We start from the raw sequence: 22,277 nt of genomic DNA, 5'->3' as shown, positions 1-22,277 counted from the left end.
CAAGGCCTGTGCAAATGATCAGCACAAGATCAGGCAGGCACAGAGCTGGCTCCTTGGGCGATGCTTTTGTTTTCAGAGGGAAGGATCCTGCTTTCTTTGGGCACAGCAGGCTGCTGCTTTCCACCCCCATCCCCTCAGCAACCTCCAGCTAGGCATGGGGGAATGGGCATTTTCTTTAGGTATACAAAAGTTACAGATACAATGGAGAAAGAGTTGAGAGTCCTGAAGGCCTCCTGAGCCCAAAGGAACCTCCTTCCTTCCCTTTACTTACTTGGACAAGGAGCCCTGGGTGAAGGGACAAAGGGTGCAGAGGCTTTGAAATGAGGCCCAAACAATGAGACAGCACCAGACTACAGGTCTGCTGAAATGCCAGATGTCCTGCCTGCACAGGCTCTGCAGCAGCAGTCCGGGCTCCACACCTGGGTCTACAGAGCACTGAGGGCTGGGTGCCACGGGCAACCTGGCCCTGGGCACATCTTCACCGTGTGTAAAGAAAGAAATGAAAACTTCCTTTTGTTCTCCTTCAAATCGCTAGGGCTTGGACCATTGCCTTTAATGGAATTAGGCTCTGATGCATATGAAGTACAGCTCAGTTTTACAACTGAATGTTTGAATCCAATACTTRTAAAACTTAAGGTTGGTCTGGTTACATTCCCTTCATCATGTTGTCATAAGGCTTTGTTATACAATGTGTTATTCTTTACCGTTACTGCAACCCAAAGATGAGTTATTGAAAATAGGCTTTAAAGCTGATCATGAGATGAACTTTAATCTTTGAAGTGCTTGTATTCAGAAGCATAATGTTTCATTAATATTTGGATTTAAATGCATTTTCCATAGTGTATAATTAAATATTTTAATTACCATTTTTGTCTTCAGCTCTTTTCATTCAGAATGGTAAACATGTTACCTGAATCCTGTTTGACATTGTTGATATCTTCTGATTGACTAAAGTGTTTCACATCCAAAGGACATTTTAATCAGTGCTGACACAGAGAACAAGAAAGTTTAGCACAGTATGTTTCGTCTTGACTCAGCAAGATTTCCAGCACTCACATTTGTTACATTTTTGACAGGATGCTTCTGAAGTGAAGCGTTTGCTTTCTGGAGAACTACACCCACATAGACTTAATTTTTTCCTGATGTCTCAGCCAACATACAGTATCATGAACTTTATTAACAAATTCAAAACAATTTCAATTCAAGAAAGCTGTCCAAGTTAGTTCTTGCTCATTTCTTACATATGAGGATATCTACAAAAACACAGATGCTCAACAATGGATTTTTAATGGATATGTGTATGTGTATTTGTTTATAGATATGTATCCATTTCATACAAGACAGATTAGCATATTAGAGAGGAAATAAAATGAAGGAAATCTTAAATAAGCACTTGAGTTCTGATTGTAGGGATCAGTGCAATGGATTTAACTGACAGTTTCAGAATTTCTCATAGCATATTACTATAATAAAGTCTTACCGTCTGGTTTTACTTTACTTCAGATAGAACAAACAACTTTCTATTCTATAGAGACATCTGATGCCAATGTTTTGTAATCAAATTGCAATGAGTAAATGTATATCAAAGATGCTTATTTTGGACCCTAGGTCTTCTTATACATTTTAATTAAGAAGTCCTGGGGCCACAAAACTCAAGACTTGAACAAGGAACGGTGGCAGGATACAACCAGCTTTCTCCRTATAAGACATATAAATATTTAAGAGCCTTGCAAAATTGCAATGACAATTTATCAGCCTAGGAAGACTAACTATTTATCTGCCCTTTACCCTGAGGCATGATAATACTTAAAAAAATAAAAAAAGCAAGCCTACTTTGAGTAGGTAAAATTTTGCAAGTCAAATACTGAAATGTGTTTGATTTTGGGAGAATGCATGAAGAAAGAGTTGAATTCAAACGCTGAATGCAAATCTCCACTCCACATTAAGGAAGAAGTCTAACTTTCTAATATCATAAATAAGTTTCTGCATTTATGTTTGTGTTTACTGGTAAGAGAGTACTCCTGTAAGAAAAAACTCAGTGGCAACTTACCAAATTTTGAACTATAATTACATACACACACACATACCCCCCCTCATAATGACTATTATGCATGAAGTATAATCATTACAAATAAGTTGTATTTATCTGTGCACTGTCATTCCACTTACTTTTGCAACAATACTGTTGAAAAATTACTACACCTTGTTCAAATCGGCTGAGAATATATTAATGGAAATAGCTCATTTTTTTTCTCTCAATAGGCAGTTTAGTAAAAATTTGTATTAAATAATCAAATTTTACTTCAAGTAGCGAAACTATTATTTTTAAGTTTTGGAAAAATCATTCTGGAAGAAACTAAAGACTGGTTTAGAAAAAATAGAATAGGCAAGTTGCTTAGAAATYCATTGCTTTATATCTAAACCATGAATTAAAAAAAGAAAACGTCTACATATCTGATTCCATTTTCTTATCCTTTATAGGATCTTGTCTTCTGTGCTGGAACTCCACTTGACTCCAAAGACAGTTCTTCACACAGGCAGCTTGCCCCATTATGGTCATAAATTGCAAATCTGTACATTAAGCATTGCTTTTGACACCTAACTGAAGGATAGAACATTCTTAGCGCTACAGCAGCGTACAGATAACCTTCTCCAAAACTTAGTATACCCACTTGAGAAATTACAGAACAACAGGGCTGGGAGTGATCTCAGCTAGTCCATGCTTTTTCTCTGAGGCAAGTTTAAGTACACTTAGATCATCCCTGACAGGTATTTTTTGAACTATTCTTAAAAACCTTCAATGAAGGAGATTCCAGAACCTTCTCAAGTAGCCTGTTCCAGCCTATGGTTATAGCTATTTCTCCTTAACATCTAAATATTTTCTGCTCGCTACTTCAGTTTATTTTCGGCCAATATGCAAATCTAGTCCTTAGGTATTTGCATCACACGCTTAAAGGAAGAGGCTAATACAGAAGGCTAATATTTAAAGGCATTTATATACCCATCACTGCAAATAGGCACCTAGTAGCAAAATCAAAAACATGTAGGTGCTGAGCAAGTCAATTTCAATGGGAGCTGGCTGGATACGAAGAGTAGCTTCCCCAGTAAAAACATGGAAATAGCCAGCAAATGGAACCTCTGTACTGCTAAATAGGGTTCTTAGCACCCTTCTTCGGATACAGCAGCTGCATACTCTCTTTTAATGGGGCGYAAAGCTCACATCATCAAATGTTACCATACTGAAATACACAGTGACCTAGGGAAATCACCAAAGTTAAGTCTTTAAACATTTTGAGAGCCCAGGCTGTAGTACTTAAAAACGTCCTGCTCCTAAACAGTTCTGCATCCAATCGTTATTCTCTTTGGGACACTCCCGATGAACTCAGAAGGACTTCTGTGTGTGCAAGGACCAATGTCTAGGTTATTTAACATAAAAAAAAAAGAAATGGACATATGCCTATAACATACACAGTTCATGGAAAAAGCACTATGGTGGAAATCAATGACATGACATGATATGGTTAAACTAAAAAAAAAAAAGGCATTCAAAGTGTGAAGGCAGTTTCATTAAATAAAAACACTTCAACTGTCCATGAAAAAGAAAAAAAAAATTTTCCTCCCAGAGACTGAAAACAACCCTAATTTACAGTATATATCTCATATTAATGGGACTTGGAGATAAACAAAAAAGTTCCATGAAGGTCAAGGACTTTCTTGCTTTAAAAGCAAAAACAACAATTTAACCTACTCCTTTAAATGAAATATACGTCACAGATTTCTTTGCTGTTCTTCGTAAAACTAACAAGGCATGTAGGTGACTAAAAATCCCACTACCTAAAGCTAGAGACACATTTCAATGTTGTGTTCGCTCAAATCAATAGCTATTACCTGTGCTTTTTTTTTTTTTTGGCTGAGTTTTACATAATATATACATTTTAAAAAGGATCCCAAGAAATATTTTGTAGTTATACAAATATGCTAGAAATATGCATTAGAAGGGTGGAACAAGCACATTTTGTTCAGACTAATGAAATTAGCAACTTCAGGGCACAGTCCAGGTATCTGTTTGTACAAAGAACTCCCATAAATTCATTAGGAGTCTTGTTTGGATCCAGGATGATTTCCATACAGATGATTTATATATTTCTAATAGAAACTGTCATTATAAAAAAAAATAACAAAAGGAAGAAAAACTAACTCTATTAGCACATTGCAGTGGCTAAGTTCTGCCTCTCACTCACCCCTCATGCATCTCGTGACAGCACTGGTGGGCCTACCAGAGTTCCTATATAACAGCACTATCCAAATTCTGCTGCAATCCATGGGAGGCTTTCTAGTGTCTTACTTAGTATTGAATCATCCCTAAGCATTGGATCAAATTTGGCTAGATATCTGTTGATAATACCCTGTTCTATCATGTTTTCAACATTTGACAGATGTTAATATACATTGGGAAAAAAACACAATACAAAAAGAAAAAAAAAGAAAAAACTTTTTACTAGATTTTTACATTTAGGAGATGGTACTTAAACTCCATGGACATGAAAAGTAATTTTAAACTTTACCTTTGAAAGTTTGCCTTTTTCAATATTTTATAAAAAAGAAGTGCTCTAAGATACCATTTCAGACGATAGAGTTATCACAGAAYGTAAAGATTATATGCAAGGGCTTAATGCTTTTCCCAACAAAGGTGGTAGCCAACCTCTTTTTAACTCCAGTGAGAGAAGTCAGCTGAGAACGTGCCATGTTCCTAATTTCAAATCTCATTTGTAATAAAAGAGTCAATAGTTTGGCATATACTATGCCTTTGTCATTTGACTTCTATCAATAACTATTCCTAGCCACAAGAGAAATATTTGTTTAGGCAATATATTCGTATAGTTTCACAAAACTATGTTGAAGAGAGATGTGTGTGTATACGTGTCTTTGTGTGTATGTATGCATACTTATGAGTTTGGGATGATTTTCTTAAAATACTACTTCACTTACATTATATCTTACATTGCAAAATGTACAGACACCCAGTGTTATTTTTAACAACATATACAGGTGAGTTTATAGACCTTTATAAAAGATTTTGTGATTCCAAATTAAAAACCATAGAAATATAATCAAAATAATGGAGAGTGATTTATACTTTTGATAGTACATAGCGCTCATTCTGGTAATATTGACAGCTGCATCTTTGGCATTGAAAATTCATTACAACTTTTAGACAAAATGTTGTTGCTTACAGCTTTTTTTTTTTAAAACAAGAAAAACAGGATTGACCAAAATACGAATATTGGGAAGTACTATTAAAGGTTTATTTTATTTCTGTTTTTTAGCAAGGATAGCTTAGGAACCCTGAATTACCTTCTCACTTTAGTGTATGGTGTAGCCTGTATGAATCCATTTAAAAATCAACTAAGTTGTACCACATTTTTCGGAAAATTATATATAATATAATATATATATATTTTATATTTATTTAGAAGCTTTGAAATAGTACAGTAAACACTTTGCAACACGGTGTATAAACTACAGAATGTCTTTGAGAATTTTGTGGGTCTTCAGATTAACAACATTTTTATGACCCACAGGTGAAAAGAACATGATCACAATCTCTCTTGTAAAGTTGGAATAGTTTGGGGAACACTTGATCACACAAAAATAATATAAAACAGTCAAGTTTAAAACAGTGATATTGCATTTATAATGCACATTTCTTTTATCTGTACGATTGGCTTCTTGTGGTGAATATAAACATCTAAAGGGCTCAGTGACATTTTGGAGAGAGAAAGATATATAGTGCTGTAAACAGGCACACACTGATCAGAGAGGCAAGATCAGTTGCCTCTGAAGTTTCTACAGTTCTACACATTTCAACTCATTTCTCAGGCCTGCTGAGAGCAATTAGGTCCTATTGTTGGCCATGATGTCTCCAACAGCACACAAATCCTTCAGTTACACAGAACTGGATGGCCAAGATAATGAAGTTGAAAGTTGATGCTTTTTGTTGGTCGACTTTTGTGCAAATCATGCTGCTTCAGGTAAGTCCTGTAGAAGTGACTAGCATATCCTTTTCCGTGCTGCAGGAAAGAAAGAAAGACACTTCTGAGAGAAAAAAAAAAATCAGTCTCCAACACTTCGTAGGTTTAGTATTTCTTAGAGTGTAGAGAAACAATCAAAACTTGTCACAAACTGTCACTTAAAATTCCCATTGCAGCAAAGAGTTTAATGTTGATTCACTTTTCAGAGGAACGTCTTTTTGAGGTTTGATAGTCTGAAAACCAAACTTCACATGCTGTTTTATTATTCTGTCTAACATATCATGGCAAGTACTCCAGTGTGCACATATAGAATCAGTATAAAACAGAGCAAATAGTCAGACTTGCAGGTTCAATATTACTGGAATTTCCAAGCCTATTTTTTCCTAGTTCTTCTTGTTATTTGAAGCAAGATCTAAAATTCCCCAAAGATTCAGAAGCCGGTTTTCCTTCCCTTTCAAAGTGAACCATTATCCTCATCACCAACTGACCCTTTAGTCTGGTGTGACAGAGAGATGAAAAAATGGTGTATTAGTGCTACAATTCAAATTTCAGCATTTACTGTCATGCTAGAAATTAACTCATGTTACACAGATGAAGAAGGTCAATGCATTAGCAAAACCCATATCCTAATCTGCCAGCTGTGGAAGCTATATTACCTAAAGATGCTGGCTATTTTAACCATAATTGGGAGCACAGGTAACAAATGATTCGTACCAGGATTCAGAAAGACTCTGGGTTAAATTCTGACCTCAGTAACACATGAAGGTGAGACAAGGAACTGGCTCACTTGCTCAAGTATTATTATTGTTGTTGTTTACTAAAGCTGTAATGATAAAATTTTTACCTTAGCTTCAAATCAACTAAATCCCTTCCTGAACTTCAGTATGTTGCTGGGCATGAAGTGTTAAAACTGAAACAAATATGAGTCTTCCTAACTTTATAATGAACCCTTGAACCAAGCTATTCCTATACACATGTTGATGTTTGCATGCTAACACACAAACATATCCAATCTCCATTCCATTTAACCCAAGTATATACATTAGCTATACTTAGTGCATATTCACTAGTAAACATATGAAATGTTTCTACTGTAGCACAGTGAAGTTAGATTAATTATAGGAAAATATGTTAACATGGGTGTTGTATGGTCAACATACAACTGCCAGATCTTATTAACATTAAAAATAAAACTACATCTGTTATATTTTTGATGTTTCAGATGTTTAGAAAATTACTAACAGATTTAAAAGATTTTAAAAAACTTCAGCAAGCTATTTTTATAACATTGTAGTTAAACTTAATATGAGATCAGAATCTTCCTGATCTTTTGATGCAGTACACAATCACACCGATCATATTTCCAGATATCTTTTAAAATAATACCAGAAGCAATCATTCAGATAATAATAAYAACAAGATCTGTATTTGATCCTTAATGTGGTGCCTGGTGATTAATAATTGCAATTCTCTTGTAAATAAGTACAGTAGTCCGGATTACTCTCTGCCACTGAGGAACTCATACTATAGTACAAACATAGTAGGACTTTCAGGGGATAAAACTATACAGTTATGCAGCAGGGGCAACTGTTGCTTTCATGCAGCACTATTTCCCTTCTACTTTTGTCTGACACTATGCATTTGTGCTATTGACTTGGCACTCAAGGTACAAGGCAAAATCTGTTATTTCTTTCAGATAAAACAGATATTGAGTAACTGGCTGCATCTAGTCATTCTCCAAGCAAATTAGTACATTTTTTCATTTTTAAACTTYAATTAACATGCTTACATTACGAAACAATGAGGCTATTTTATAGCAATAACTAAGTATTACATGTTAGGGTCCAGAACACCTGCAACTCACACTACCTACAAAAATCCTTGTCCCAAATCCTAAAATAGCCTCTGCCAACAGGCAAAACACATCAGATTTCAAAGGCAAATTTTGTCCTCCTTGTGTTTTTTTTTTTTCTTTTTCCCCTTTGGTACGTACACAGAAATTTCTGTGCAAAGAAATCTCTCCAAGCCTTTAYCAGTATCCCCCTTTTTACAGATGGGAAATATAAGTCAGAGAGGTTAAATGGAAAGGGGGATGGACTTATGCTTAAAACAGGAACAGATGTCAGAACTCTTGATTTCCTGCCCTCTAAATAAACTTGAAAAAGAAATACTAAGTCTCTCTGTATCACAATTTCTCCATCTGTAAAATGGGAATAATAATGCTTACCTATCTCCTAGAAGTGCAGGAAGGCTTAAATCACTATTCTTTATAATCCACTTTGAGATCCAGAGATGGAAAGCGCCATAGAAATGGAAGCATCAGAATCAGTGTAAGAGCTGGAACAAAACCACCAGAGTTCCTGGTGCCTAATTCTCTCAGATCACAGCTCTCTTTTTTTTCATCCCTATTTTATTCCCTGTTCCAAATTCTCAAACCAAATACATCGGGAAACTTCAAGTCTGTGAGAGTATGGGTTTTCATAATGAGCAGTTTCATAATTCTATTAACACAATCATACTATTTGTACATATATTTTTAATAGTCTTTGAGGTGATCAAGATGATTAAATAATCATCACAAACAAGTATTCCAGTTTAAGTTATTAAGGCACATAATTTATAATGTACTGGCTATTGTTCCTTCTCCAAAGGCCTTGGACAAAGATTTTGAGTATTACAATGAGAATACTTAATGTATAAAATTTATAATGAATTTCAATAAAAAATGGAAATAGAATACAGCAAATATATATTAATTTGTCCCTCCGTATACATAAGTAAGCCTCCTAATTCACAGTGGTGAGCTAGTTCCATGTAGATTGATGACAGAAGACAGACAAAGAGGTCAGTGGTATGAGAAAAAGTAATGCAAAACACTAACATAAGAAACAGAGAAAAGAAAGCATGCAGTAATTAAGATGCTAGCTTATGAATCAGAAATAAACTGAAAATAGCATAAAGCCATCATCTCTTTAATACATGCACAGGCAATAAATCTTCCTCTCACCCTGTTTTGAATCATTCTTTTGCATCCAAACTTAAGGTCTGACCTTACAGCCATGAATGCAATCATATACATTTCCTCTCCTAGCAAACCCCAGAAGGGATAGCCTGTACTTGAAGACCTTCTAATTCTCTGAATAGAAATGTTCTCCTGCTTTCTACTGCTAGCTCATCTAACTATGACAGAGAGAAGGCCTGCTGCTTCCCTTCACAGCTGGCAACCAAAGCAGCAAAAGATGATGCATACTGTACCTAAATGAGGATAACTCTTGTTTTTACCCTATACTATGTCTAGGAGCTTCATAAAGTCCCTTGGCATTGTATCTGCTATAACAGAATCGCTGCAGAATTCCCCCAAGTGCCAGCAATCTGAAGATCCATCCAACCCCCCAGATAATAAACTCTCCCAAGAATGCAGAATGTCATGCGCACTGCTGATGTTATAGAAATATTACCGATCCCGCTTCATTTAGGAGAAAGAAAAGACTCTTTAACTGAAAAAAAACCTCTTCTAAATCAGAGAGAGCTATGCAACAAAGTGAATAGGGGAAAAAATCAGTACATAAACTGTCATCTTGCTATTTCAGATCCAAATTCTGTAAGTTAGAGCAAAGATCCAAGTAATATTTGTCTTCATATGGGATTTCAGTTATGCTGCTATGCAACCATCCAATTAAGATTTTTTTCTTCTGTGTCCTCTCTAAAAAAATTGTGCATTGCACAATTGTGTATATACCTTATGCCAATGTTGGTTTTAAATTTGCAGTATTAATTTTAATTCTCTTCATGTTTTTATGGTTTGCTTTACAGTCTATATATTAACTAGAGCAGATGAAATGTCACCCTCATCTAAGTCACACTGGCTTTGACAGGCCGGGAATAGATAATTCAAGTGACCACCAACAGATTGCAAGTTCAGTATTATTGTTTTAACTTGGCCCAATTGATTAGAGACCATGATTTAAGTAGTGATAGAAGGTACCCTACATGAAATAGCCTGGCTGTTTCAATGCAGCTCTAATTCAGTTAACAACTACATTTTTCAAAAGAGGGCAATGAGTGAATGGGAATGCAGAGTAAACTACCATAACGCCCTCACCCTTTGTAGTGGTGTATCCAGGTAAAGAGTTAGACGCACTGCTGGGGCTGAGGGATATAGGATGGGGAAGATGACACTGCTGCCACCCATGTTCTGTGGATAAAAAAGCATTCCAGTCACTGCAGGTGCCAACTCAGTAATTTTTGCAATCCATAAAGTCTTTTTTTTTTTTTTAATGAATGATTACTTAAAGAAGTATTGCTAATAATATTTATGAAAACTCCATTAAAGGCATTTGAAATAGTTTTAATAGGAGATTGTCTTATCCAGTCCCACAAGCATTGATAAGCAAATATGAAAATGGTATTTTTCTTAGGTATCTTTTCCTCATGAAGTAGTTTAGGAGGAACTTACTTTTGTGTTTTTTCTTTCAAGACTTTAAGAGATTTTGGGCTTCAGGCCTGTGTACTCAGTAGAGCACACTTGGACAAAATAGTTTGTGTCCCAAATGCCCCGTTACATTTTAGAAATAGTATGTGTTTTTGTTAATTCTGCATTATATCATATAGTTGAAAAAGGGAAGATGGGGATTACTTTTGCACCTCAAAAGAAAAAAAGAAATGACCAACTCACCCTTAACGTCAGTGAATCTATTCGTTCTGGCAGCCATTGTTTATGTGCCTACATATACGTGCACATGCAAAGTATGTGATGGGTCTGAAGACTTTTCTCTGTCACCAAGAGAGTTAGATAAGAATGATGCCACATCCTGTCTGGCCATTGCTGGCATCAGACAAGAAGGAGAAGGCAGAAGAAGCTCCCACACATAAACACACAAGTCCCACTGAGGCAGAATTTGTCCCTAATATACACATGAAATTCAGTAAGACTGAAACGTCCTTTCTGGGATCTGCAAAATCCAAAATATTTATATTTTTTCTAAAATAATCGAACAACATTTGGACTGGCCGTGCACAGTTACCCAGATTTAACCTAAAAATCAAAATAGAATGTGAGCATTTGGTTTTCAGGCTGTGAATAAATACAGCAGGCCAAAATGCAAAAGTTTAGTAATTGCCGCAGTGATTTTTTTTCTAGAAGACAGACTTGCTTTTATCTAAATAAATACACAGACCACTAAAATTTGTTCCTTCATTTGAGAATTCATTTTTACTTCTGGAACAAAGGTGATTATGTCAGCCATCTTTCCTATAACATAAACAACAYACCCACACACATCATCTTTTCCTTTCATCTTGCATTAAGTGCACAATACATTTCCCTGCCCATAGTCATTTAAATCAGTCCAAGAGTCACTGATTCCCAGGCAACCCAAAATTTGATAGTGGTGGACACTACACTGACCATAAGCTATTGAATATGACAAATAGTGTGACTTTCTCTGTGAAAAGGGGAAAAGCGCTTTGCCCTTTGCTCATCTTCAAGTGCAAGTGTCATTTTTCAAATTTGAACAGTGTAGAATTCTCTATCAACAGCTTATACAGATTATCACTCAAAAAAAAAAGTTTATTGATCAAATTTCTGACTGACACATATTGCCACTTACATTAGCTTCAYTTCAGGATCTGAAAATATATGCTCCATAAAACTATTTTTCTATTTGTAAGATGTTTTTGATGTTTGGGGCTCAAGTGCTTCCACCAGTTCTTTGAACACGTCTTGGTTGGTATTTTCATATGACAAGAGGACTATGTGATGCAAATTTTGACACATCGCAACAGCTACTGTATAACTGCCAACCTGCAACAATGTTTCTTTGGTGCTATTGAGTGCTCTGAGATTTATATTCTACATGACCTTAGAAGATCCTGTGAAAAAAATGAATTTCACTTTGTAAGAATAAGTAATCAAGTCCCGATTTATGTAAGCAAAAACAGAATCTCTTTCTGTTTAGGACTATCCTCAAGCATATGCTAACTTTAAGTTAACTACTGCTAACTTTAAGTTTTGACCTTAATCAACGTATGCTTTACATTGAACATGTGATTAAGAGGAATTTTCTTTTGAATCAAGTCGTGGTTGTTTGTTGCCATCCATGTTCTGTGGTACATATGATACTTCTACGTGTATCTGATTTTCTGTACTAAATGCTGACAATCGTTTTAAGCTGCTAGGAACAGCCCAGTGGCATAGTATATGTCAGCTTTGATTTATCTCTGATTGCCATTACTTACTACAGAAACAATGCTTTTCAGTTACTACTATTCAGTAGAGGAAGTGCTAAGATATATACGATAGAGTACCATAAAAATATGAAAGCCAATTTTCCCACAAGACATACTAAACAGAAGCAAGCACTTTCTTCTCTGTGTTATTATAACCCTATCATCTACCTGAAAATACTAAAGCTAATACATGACATCGTCACAAACAGAGAATCACAGAATATTTCTCATTAGAAGAGTTCTTAGAATTATGTACTGTATTAGGACTGATTAAATAACTCCTAAATCATTCCTGGTGCATGACTGAGCACAGAACATGTCCTCTAAGAATATTTCCAAAATTTCCATCAGCAACTTATTCTAATTGCATACCTGTTCTAACGGCAAATTCACATTCTTCCTATTTCACCTTAAGCTAATTTCAGTACTATCCCTAGTAATACCAGTATTTGATTCTTTTCTTTCTCATAACAGTTGCTTATGTGTTTGTAGGTAACTATCATTTCTTCTCCTCAACCTTTTTTTCTTCTTACTCCATTTATTCTTTTTTTCAAAATAATTCAACATTTTATTGCACTCTTCTGAAATCTACCAATATACATCTCCTTAAGCTGACAAGCCTGAAAATGAACATGTCAGTTTGAGAGCTAACCAATGCCAAATACACTAAATGCTGGATACACTGTGACTTAAAATTTTCAGTGCCTTGGGGAGAAGGGGAGGGATATGAACCACTCCTCCTAAATTGCTCCTAAGTGCCTAAGTTCCCTGTAGAGTCAAGAGAGAAGCAGACATACAAGTCACTGTCTGCTGGCCTTCAGAGGTGCCTAAATTAATCACACTGAGTTGGGCCTGAAACAACTAAATTTACTTGTCCCTACACTAAGTAACATGCGTTACAGYATCATATCAGCATCGCACAGTGTATTGCCATCCAATTTATCTTAGCCCTGATGTTTTTTTTACCACACCCTTCTCCCTGTGGCATTATGATCTGGTGGGTATTTCTCCTTTCCTTTTGTGAACATTTTATTTTCCTTTTCTTAAGCAAAGTACTTCACTTTGTTTTTCATGATTAGTATACATTCAGATTTCAGATAGTCCTTTCCAGTTTATCAAGATACTGTTATATTTAAGTGTATCACATAAAATTCTTGCAATCCTTTCAAAACTTCTCTTCTTCAAAAAATACATATTAGCAGCTCAGTTTATATCTGTAAATAAAACGAGCCCACTACAATTCTTTGTCACTTCAGGCAACTAGAATGGAATGATTCATGTCCACATTATTAAACTTTCTTAGCTGCATCCAGACATATTCGGGTGCAATATAGTATGGCCTGTATAGAAACTGCCTTCAAGAATGGTCCCTGGCCCATATTCTAACACCCACACCATGCCCGGGGCTTCTTAGGAAGAGAGCTAGTTGACACAGGCCAAAGGCATGCCACAGAATATGAGTACAGAGTATAGTATTCCATTGCTGGGAAGGATTCTGTTTAATTTATTAGAAGTGATGCAGCCATATCGGACATAAAACATATTGCAAGTATAAAACACGTAACATTTCGTCTCAAGTAGAGCAGAAAAAAAAGTTATTACTGTGTTTCATTTGTGAGCAAGAATTTTTAGATCTCACTTCCTATCTATACCCACAGCTATGTGCAGCTACATTTAATTGTCATCTAAATGCCAATTTGAGAATAGATGGATGTGAAATTAAAGCACAACAGATAACTAAAAAAGTCACAAAGTGACAGAATTTGACTCTGGACAATACGAATCCACAATATCAGCATCTACAAATTCCTTATGAATAAAGAAAGGCTGCACTGAAGCAGTTTCATAATGAATCCTTCTCCAGTGCTGAATGCAGCCATGATGCTGGAGGTGAAAAGGCAGGTCAGAGGACTCAGGCCATTTGCTTATATACGAGTCTGTCGCCCCCATAACTTCTCTGGTGAATCTGCTCCTGCTATTCATCTAGCCTGCATCCATTTTTTTTCTAATCCACATTACTCCTGATTTACGTGACATTTTCACAGGTAAATAACAACATTTACACATATGAAATAGATTTGCATGTATGCAAGAAATGCAGATTTACTCTTGCAACTCATACATTGACATAATTTTCAGGCAGAATTTGGGAAGCAAGTTCTGAAGATTTGCTTCACCATGTCCACAATACTTTCTTCAACCAATAAGGAGTGTTATCCTATCAAAGAAAGAGATTAAATTTTCTTAGCATGGTTTGGATTTTTGGTGAATCCACACTGCTTAGTATTCATCATATTTAGTCCTTCCAACAATTTAGTAGGTATTGAAGTTAAATTTTGTATCTGAATTGCCCTCATTTCCTATTTCCTTTCTTATAAGAAGGTACCAAATGCGTCATTTTTCACTCTTCTGACTTCACTGTATCATGTTTCTGAAACAAATTAAGTATATTGACAGCTACTTCCCAGCAGCAGTGATCCTACTGCTAGCATGAAACTGAATTCTCAGTGGCTAGTGTACAAATAGAACTGTTTACAGACTTGCCAGAAAAAGAGCAACACTGATCCCTATAGTGCACTTGTCTAAACATGGATAGATAAATGCAGTTCCTTCTCTTATTGGCTATTTGCTGCATTCTTTAAATGGCTTCCTCTATTTTTTCTCCTTTGTTGAAGAAAAAAAATAGGAAGTGAAGCCCTTAAAAGTTAGTGGGGGAAATGAAAACAGAAATTCAGAGTTACTTTGTGAAGCAAAAGAGCTAGAAACAAGAATCATTTCCTCTGTTGCGCAGACCAAGTAGTTTCGAAGATAGAGGCCAGCAGAGAGGAAAAGACCCTTGTGCACAGAGACCCAAGATCAGGCACACATCTGAGTCTCCAGCTCCTGACTGTCTCAGTAAGGAGGTTTGTAATGTAAGAATAACATTTACATATAATGAATAGAACTTGCCTATCAAAAATAAATAACTTCAGTGCCTTTCAAATTTAAACATCTCATTGCTTTCTGAAGAGACTCATGTCCATAAGTGACTAAAATACTTTTGACGTAGAATTTAATTGTAAGACTAGAGGCATTCTGGAATTTTAAACTAGCCTAACACAGTAATCTCAAAAAATTACTAAAGTTTCAAGCAATCTTTCTGCTGGTTTCTTTAATATTGCACTGGTAGGAATCCAGAAGACACTATTTCATTTTTAAAGAAAATTTTCCCAAAACAGGATACTCAGGGTAGACATCATCATTCTCAAAATTGACATAAATGAATAAATATAGCACCAGTTTGAGATAATTAGATATATAAGCCTTCTATGTGTTCCAGTCAGAACTGGGAAATACAGACTTTTACAGCTGGGGGGGGGGAGAAGGGGGAATAGGTTAACTGGTATTTTTTAAATAAACTAAAAATATAATTTTCATTCATTTGAAATTTATTGAAATTTAACCTTTTCAGTTATTTTCTTTCACTACAGTCGCAAAGAGTGCTGGAGTCTTCCTGGACAAAAGATGCTATGTAAACCTAATAACTGGTACATTTTTTCCATCAGTATTTTGAGTAATACTGGGTACTATGAGCTCTGTCTAAGATCACAGTTACACAAAGAGATTCAAGCAAATAATATTTAAATATAGCAGCTAACRCTTCTGACTTAATATTAAAAGAATTTGTATTTCTTTTTTTTAATCATTTAAAAATAGTGTATTTATAGGTTTTACTGGACTACAGCCAAGCTATCTTTGCATTTTTATATGTTGATTTCTAATTTTGCCTTCTGAATTATCCATTTCCTTTCTATTATTGCAATAATACTCTGTAAGTATTCATCCCTTTGAGTGATAGATGTAAGAGGAATACTTTCAGATGAAGAATGCAAACCAGTCATGAAYGTGAGATAAAAATACTTTTCAGAAGTTATGCAATAATCATTGAACAGTGAATCATCATGAATGGTTTATTCAAGATCATACCCTACCTACAATAATGAGTAAAAATACATCATATTGCTCTACCCTTATTATATCTTAATTGCTGTTACCTGTTCAAGTTTTCTTTCATTTTTTAGCTTAATTAACCAAATAGAGATTATGTCTCTGGACTGACAAATTTGAAGTATAAGTGAATCTATCTCTCTCTTAGCATTTCAGGTACAGTTATTTGCAAAACCAGGAATGTTCAATCAGATTTTGTAGAAAAGGACAACTACACAATTAGGTTTCTTAGCATATTCCTGAATATAAGTTAGAGTTCCACTTTCTAATGGGACATGCAGGATATTCAGCTTTGCAGATCAGATTTAAATTTTAAGGATACTATAACATTATTTGTGAGCACAAAACTCTATCATTCACAACTGCATAACTTGTTTCTGAAAAAAGGCTTTTACTATGCACAGATTACTTGTTTATTCGTACCAATAAACATTACATTTCAGTGCAACTTTTTTTCAATCCAGCATTAAACTGTTTTCTTTCTTCAGACCCCAAGAATTCTAAGATGTACATGTAACTATTGCTAATTTGTTTGCTTTTGTTTACGTGCATATTTACCTCAACTATGTGTGAAAATCATAGATTGAATTTAAAATGATTAATGAAAGGACCAGCCAGCTCACAGCTTTACCTGATTTGTTTTAGAAATCAGATGAGCTAATTTTAAAAGCAAAAATGTAGACAGGCCTTATTTTTAAAAATTAATCAAGGACCCTTTCAAAATAACTGTTACTTAGGTTTATGTGAAAGTAATGCCACAAGGTCTATCGCAGGTGTGATAGAACCATGTAAATAATTTCCAGAAATGAGATGCAACTAAACAAAAAAGAAAGAAAATTCTTCTTCCATAATATTATGTGTACAAAACTGTTATTTTTTTAAACTTCCCCCAAACAGTGAAAAATTCTTGCTTAAAAATGTTTTCATAGATTTACATTAAATATAAGCTGAAAATGTTCAGTGTTATACATCCCACCACACAGAAATAGGCCTTTACAATACTAAATACATTAAAATACAACCCCCCCCCAACTTTATATGCAYTTTTTCTTATTTCTTTGAAAAACAGTCAAAGGACTGTGAGAGACTTCTTGTCTTGATACAAAGACGTGGAACATTTTTCTCATCTAGGTCATTTATTCTAAACTAATTCAGGGGATCAATAACAATCATAAGTTAAACTATAACCATTCTTTATGGTAGCTCTGTGGTAGATTATTTGAAATAAATTGATGGTCTAATTCCTAAACATTCAACTGTGCCAAGGCTTTTGAAAGCTTTTTAATTTTTATTTGTAAATCAAATTGACTTAGGTGTGTCAAGTTGAGCAGGTGCCAAAGATTTTGTAGAACCAGAACTTCAGGCTGCACCTATATTTTCAACATTGCCTTGGGGGCTTTGTGCTCAGATCCAAGCCCAATCTCCCTGATCCCATAGAGACCTTCATCCTACCGCTACTGCGGAGCGAGCCCATGGAGGCGCAGGCTAAGAAACAGGCACAAGATGGAGTCGAGCTTATGTTTGAACTTTTTGTCTGATACAGACATTCTCATTCAAGCCATTTGGCTCTGCAAACGCAAACCCAGACCTAAGTACATCTGTCAAAGGTCATGTAGATATTTAGCATCCAAACCACATAAATCAAAACAGCCAAAGAAAAGGATTATTTTTCCCTTTAAGTTTACCTTGCTTAGACTGCTTACTCTTTGAGGAAGGGACTAGTTTCTTTATTCTATATTTATACCATGCCTAACAATAAAATCCTGATTCATATGTAAAACGTTGATAGTGCTAGCAATAATCACCATGATGATACAGTTTCATCAGTGAAGATGCAGCTAAATGCTCGCCTATCTATATGTAGAAGGTGCAGCAGAGTTAATGAGGGGGCTACCTTAGAACACAATTGTTATTCCTCATTAGCCCCTTGCACAGATACTGTTATTCTGTGTAGAAAACAGTGCCTTTATGTAGTTAGTTTTAACCTGCTTCCAAGGTAGATTAAGCTATGCCAAAGCCATTTTTAGAGAAAAATAAACATTTTCAAATAGAAAGTTAAGGTATTATGGCAATGTCTGGCTGTTTTCATATAGAAACAAATCCTAACCTCTTGCTAGAAAGAAAAACAATTCTACACTAATGTCAGTGCATTATTTTTAGGAAAGCTCAAAAATATTATAAAAATATTATATAAAATATATATAAATATATATATATATAAAATATTATAAAAAGAAATACACATCTAGAATGACCTACAATTGCAGGGGGGAAAAAAAAAATCAGAAAAAAAGAAAAAGAATTTTAAAGCTGAGTCTTATCATCAATTGTAGACTGATACAGTACCAAGATAGATTTAATGGTGCTATTCCCACCGTTATCATCTGAGGACCTGGTCCAAATATTAGAAATAGACGAGTTATCAGACTGATCAGATATTCATTGTGAAGACTGTCCCTATAACATATCCTACAGAACGCAGTGCCACAAAATTTGAATCTTGGATTATGGTTTTTGGTCACTACAGTAAAAATACTTATAAAAATAGTGGCTAAAACAACCTCCACTGAGTGACAAATGGTTAGAATCTATTTTTAAAAAAGTAAGAATTGTTCAAAAGCTATTCTCACCAATGTTATTTCACTTATTTGCTCCAGTCAGGTTCAGACTCCCTTTTATGTTTTGTGAACATTCAAGTCATCACAAAAATCAATTTCTTAACTGTTTGCAAAAAGTCAATCTCCAAATCACATGAATGAATAAGAAGAAAGCGAGTGTAAAATATGCAGTTAGAAGAATATGCAAGTTAGAAGAATCCTGGAGTCACCCTATGAGAAAATGATTTTCAAAAATTCTATGATTTATCGGTCCTATGACAACTGTATAACTTATATTCATAATAAATACTTTTAATGTATTTTAGACCATTTAAAAACATATTCATCAAAATATATTATTTGATTACATAAAGATCTGTGCTTGGCCGCAGAATAATATACATAATATGTATATGAATATGGAAATTGGTCCAACGGTTTAGATAAGTAAGGCAAAAATTTAGTCATGGGACAAATTCATTCAATTTTGAGGAGCTGTATCTTCTTCTACATTATCATACTTTAACGTACCTGGAGATGTTTTTGTTTATCCATACAATGACTTGATCTTTAAACAAACAAAACCCCCAAATCCCTACTATTAAGCTTTTGATTTCAATCATATCCCATAACCATGAGTTTGACAGGTTAATGTATTATTTTGTCAAATGTATATCATCTTATCAAATGTATATTACCTTATTAGTTCATGAGTTGGTTGCCCTTCAACTGCTTTGTTGCCTTGCTGCTCTCTTGTTATTCAAAATGGCAAATGAAAGTGCCCAGCTTACCTTCTCTACTTTCATTCACTCTTCTGTTTACTTCACGTCCCTATCACAGCTTGTCTAAATTAATTAGCAMTAAGCTTTTGATATGTCTTTGCAGAGAAGTATTTTCAGGACTTCTGTTGTTATGCTGTACATTTCTAAGAAATGAATAGGCTGGCTAGAGCAACACAGATACCATTTGTGTAATGACTTTATAACACTATTTTTAGTGTATTCCATTCCTTTTTACAACCTGACATTTCATTTCCTATTTGCTAACTCTGTACATTGGGGAACACTTTTCAGGGAATTGTTCCATGATCTTTTTTCTCATGAATACATGAATTGTTCCAATTTCTCATGATAACATACATTACCTTCCTAGTTTAGCTTTTCTAAAGTTCCCCACTGAACAAGCCCATTGGAACACAGTGCAGGGATCCCCAAGTAGGCACAAACTTGAGCAGATACACTCGCATAGCACAGTAAAAGCTCCATATAAAGGTACCAGTTTCATTCATAACTGCTGCACCACTGGCACTGTTTGAACTAGGAAGTTCTCCCAGCAACTTCACTGTGTTGACACTGCTCTGTGGCTTGCAATTCCAGAACGAGCTAGGTCAGAAGCAGAGTGGGTTTTCAGGACTGCACTTCACTGCACAATGTGGACCCACATAGTCTATTATAGACTTGATTGAGCTAAATAGTTTTATGCCATCTGCAAATACTACCCTTTTGTTTTCATTTCCTTTTTCTAGATAATTAATGTTCTAAACTCTACTGGTCTTCACACAGAATCCTAGGGAGCTCTGCTTCCTCTAAAATGCTACATTTATCCTTATGATGTTTTCTGTCGCAGACACTCAGAATCTGGTAATGCTTTACCCTGTGTCAACACTTGCTTACGTTAGTAGCTTCAAAAGCTTTTTTGACAGTTCAAATACACAATATTGATTAATTCTTACCCACTCTGTCAGAATTCTAATAGACTGAAGATCTATCTGTTCAATTTTCCAGTACAGATGCCAGTTAGCATGTTCCTAAAACCTTTTAGTGATAATTTTAAGCCTTGGGCTAAAGTCTCTCACTGGTCTCTAAAAGTACCTTTTTAATGATAAACACAACTTCTGACATTCTTTGGCCACTAGCTTTTCTTCAAAACCAAAAACTACAGAAACACATAGTCCCTTGGCTTAGTCCTGTTTGTTTTAGTCAGTTATCCAAAAAACATCCTCTTCTGTGACTTAGTCTCTCATGTTTATAAAAGGTCACCTGGGATGGGTAGCTTCCTATAAATCTTTCTTTCCCCCACTCTCTCATCTCTCTCCTTGTTAAAGACCAATGTACAGAAACTACTTAGCCTCTGTGCAATGTCCTTGTCCTCACTAATTGCAGCTCAAGGCCCACCAATTCTCTCCTGGACTTACTACATTTGTATCTTAAAAATTGTCTGTATTTATTCTCATGCCTTTGGTTATTCACTCTAAGAAGTTCTTCTTATCTCTCCTAATTTCCATCCTGAAATTTACTTGCTAGATCTTACGCTCTTTTCTGATGGTTGTACTTAAAAATCTTTTTTTTTTCCTCTCTTTTTTAATAAAGACCTGTTAAGTTCAAATAGCTTTTGTATCCTGCAATACACTTTTCTTTGCCACTCTGTTTTCTTTTTCATAAATGCTGCAATTTTTTTTATACAACATTTCTGCTAAATATGAAGGTTCAGTTTCTTATTTTTTGAATCACTTATAAAAAAAATTTGTTCTACTGACATACTATTTTTGATTAATCTTTTTTGCTAAAATGTTGAATTTAATTTTAATACAGTTGCTCAACTTGGCTCAACAAAAGTCCCTTCGTGAGTCCACTTCCTCTTATGTATTCCTCTTGCCCTATTCACTGAATAAATTATTAATAAGGAATTATTTACTCATTGATACAAGTATTGTGTTCATTTTCTTTTCCTTGTTCCTGTTATTTACTATACAATTTTAATCTAAAATTTTACTAAAGAAAACATTAAATAAGAGAAAATAGAAGAAAGAAATATAACCCTTGGCTGTATGGTAGTTTCAGCTTTGAGATCCAAAGAAATAAGGCAAAACTAAATCTGGATTCTCAAGTGTGGATTACATAACACCACTCATTGATATTATTTTGTCTACTGCCAATGTTTTATCTCCAGTATTTTATGCTCTTAGACCAGAAAAATAYAAAATACGTGCCAACATGTAAAGAGATTGTTCAACAAAACTATTTGCTGAATACAATTTAAGATCCCTAAACTATAAATAAAACAAATACGTGTTTCTTTGTTATATGAAATAAAACTACCAGGCCTAGAACAAAACCACAGAACTACTACAATGGCAGTTCTAGACACCAGAGATCATCATCATTGTAATGTACATACTGCATCAGAACACTTTTGGGACTAGACCATCAATGCTTGAAAACTCAAAAATTTTAACTGAAGTTATAAAGATGAAATTAGTACTGCTAGATTATGAGTTAGTACCAAAGAATATTTCTCAGGGGTGAATGACAGGAAACCAGTTAAGGAAAGACAGAGCCATGAGCCATTAGGACCTAGCTAACCAAAATTTCACTTTGGTCTTTAGAGTATGACCAGATGACTGACACCTGACATTTTAGCCTATACAAAGTAT

General features: G+C 34.9%; 1 protein-coding gene across 1 annotated transcript in view; it reads right to left on the bottom strand.

Annotated features, from left to right (window-relative positions):
• Nucleotides 1-5,957: 5,957 nt before the first annotated feature.
• The window catches only part of PCDH10 (protocadherin 10), a 31,238-nt gene continuing 14,918 nt past the window's right edge, over nt 5,958-22,277 (bottom strand). Inside the window, exon 6 of the mRNA XM_026055874.1 lies at nt 5,958-6,528. Coding sequence (XP_025911659.1) covers nt 6,524-6,528 — 5 coding nt within the window. The 3' untranslated portion in view covers nt 5,958-6,523. The remainder of the gene's footprint in view (nt 6,529-22,277) is intronic.

Source organism: Apteryx rowi, unplaced genomic scaffold (assembly GCF_003343035.1).
Source record: "Apteryx rowi isolate R43461 unplaced genomic scaffold, aptRow1 scaffold_127, whole genome shotgun sequence".
Classification (NCBI taxonomy): Eukaryota; Metazoa; Chordata; class Aves; order Apterygiformes; family Apterygidae; genus Apteryx; species Apteryx rowi.
Note: the sequence above shows the minus strand (reverse complement) of the source record. Positions and strands in the feature narration are given on the sequence as shown.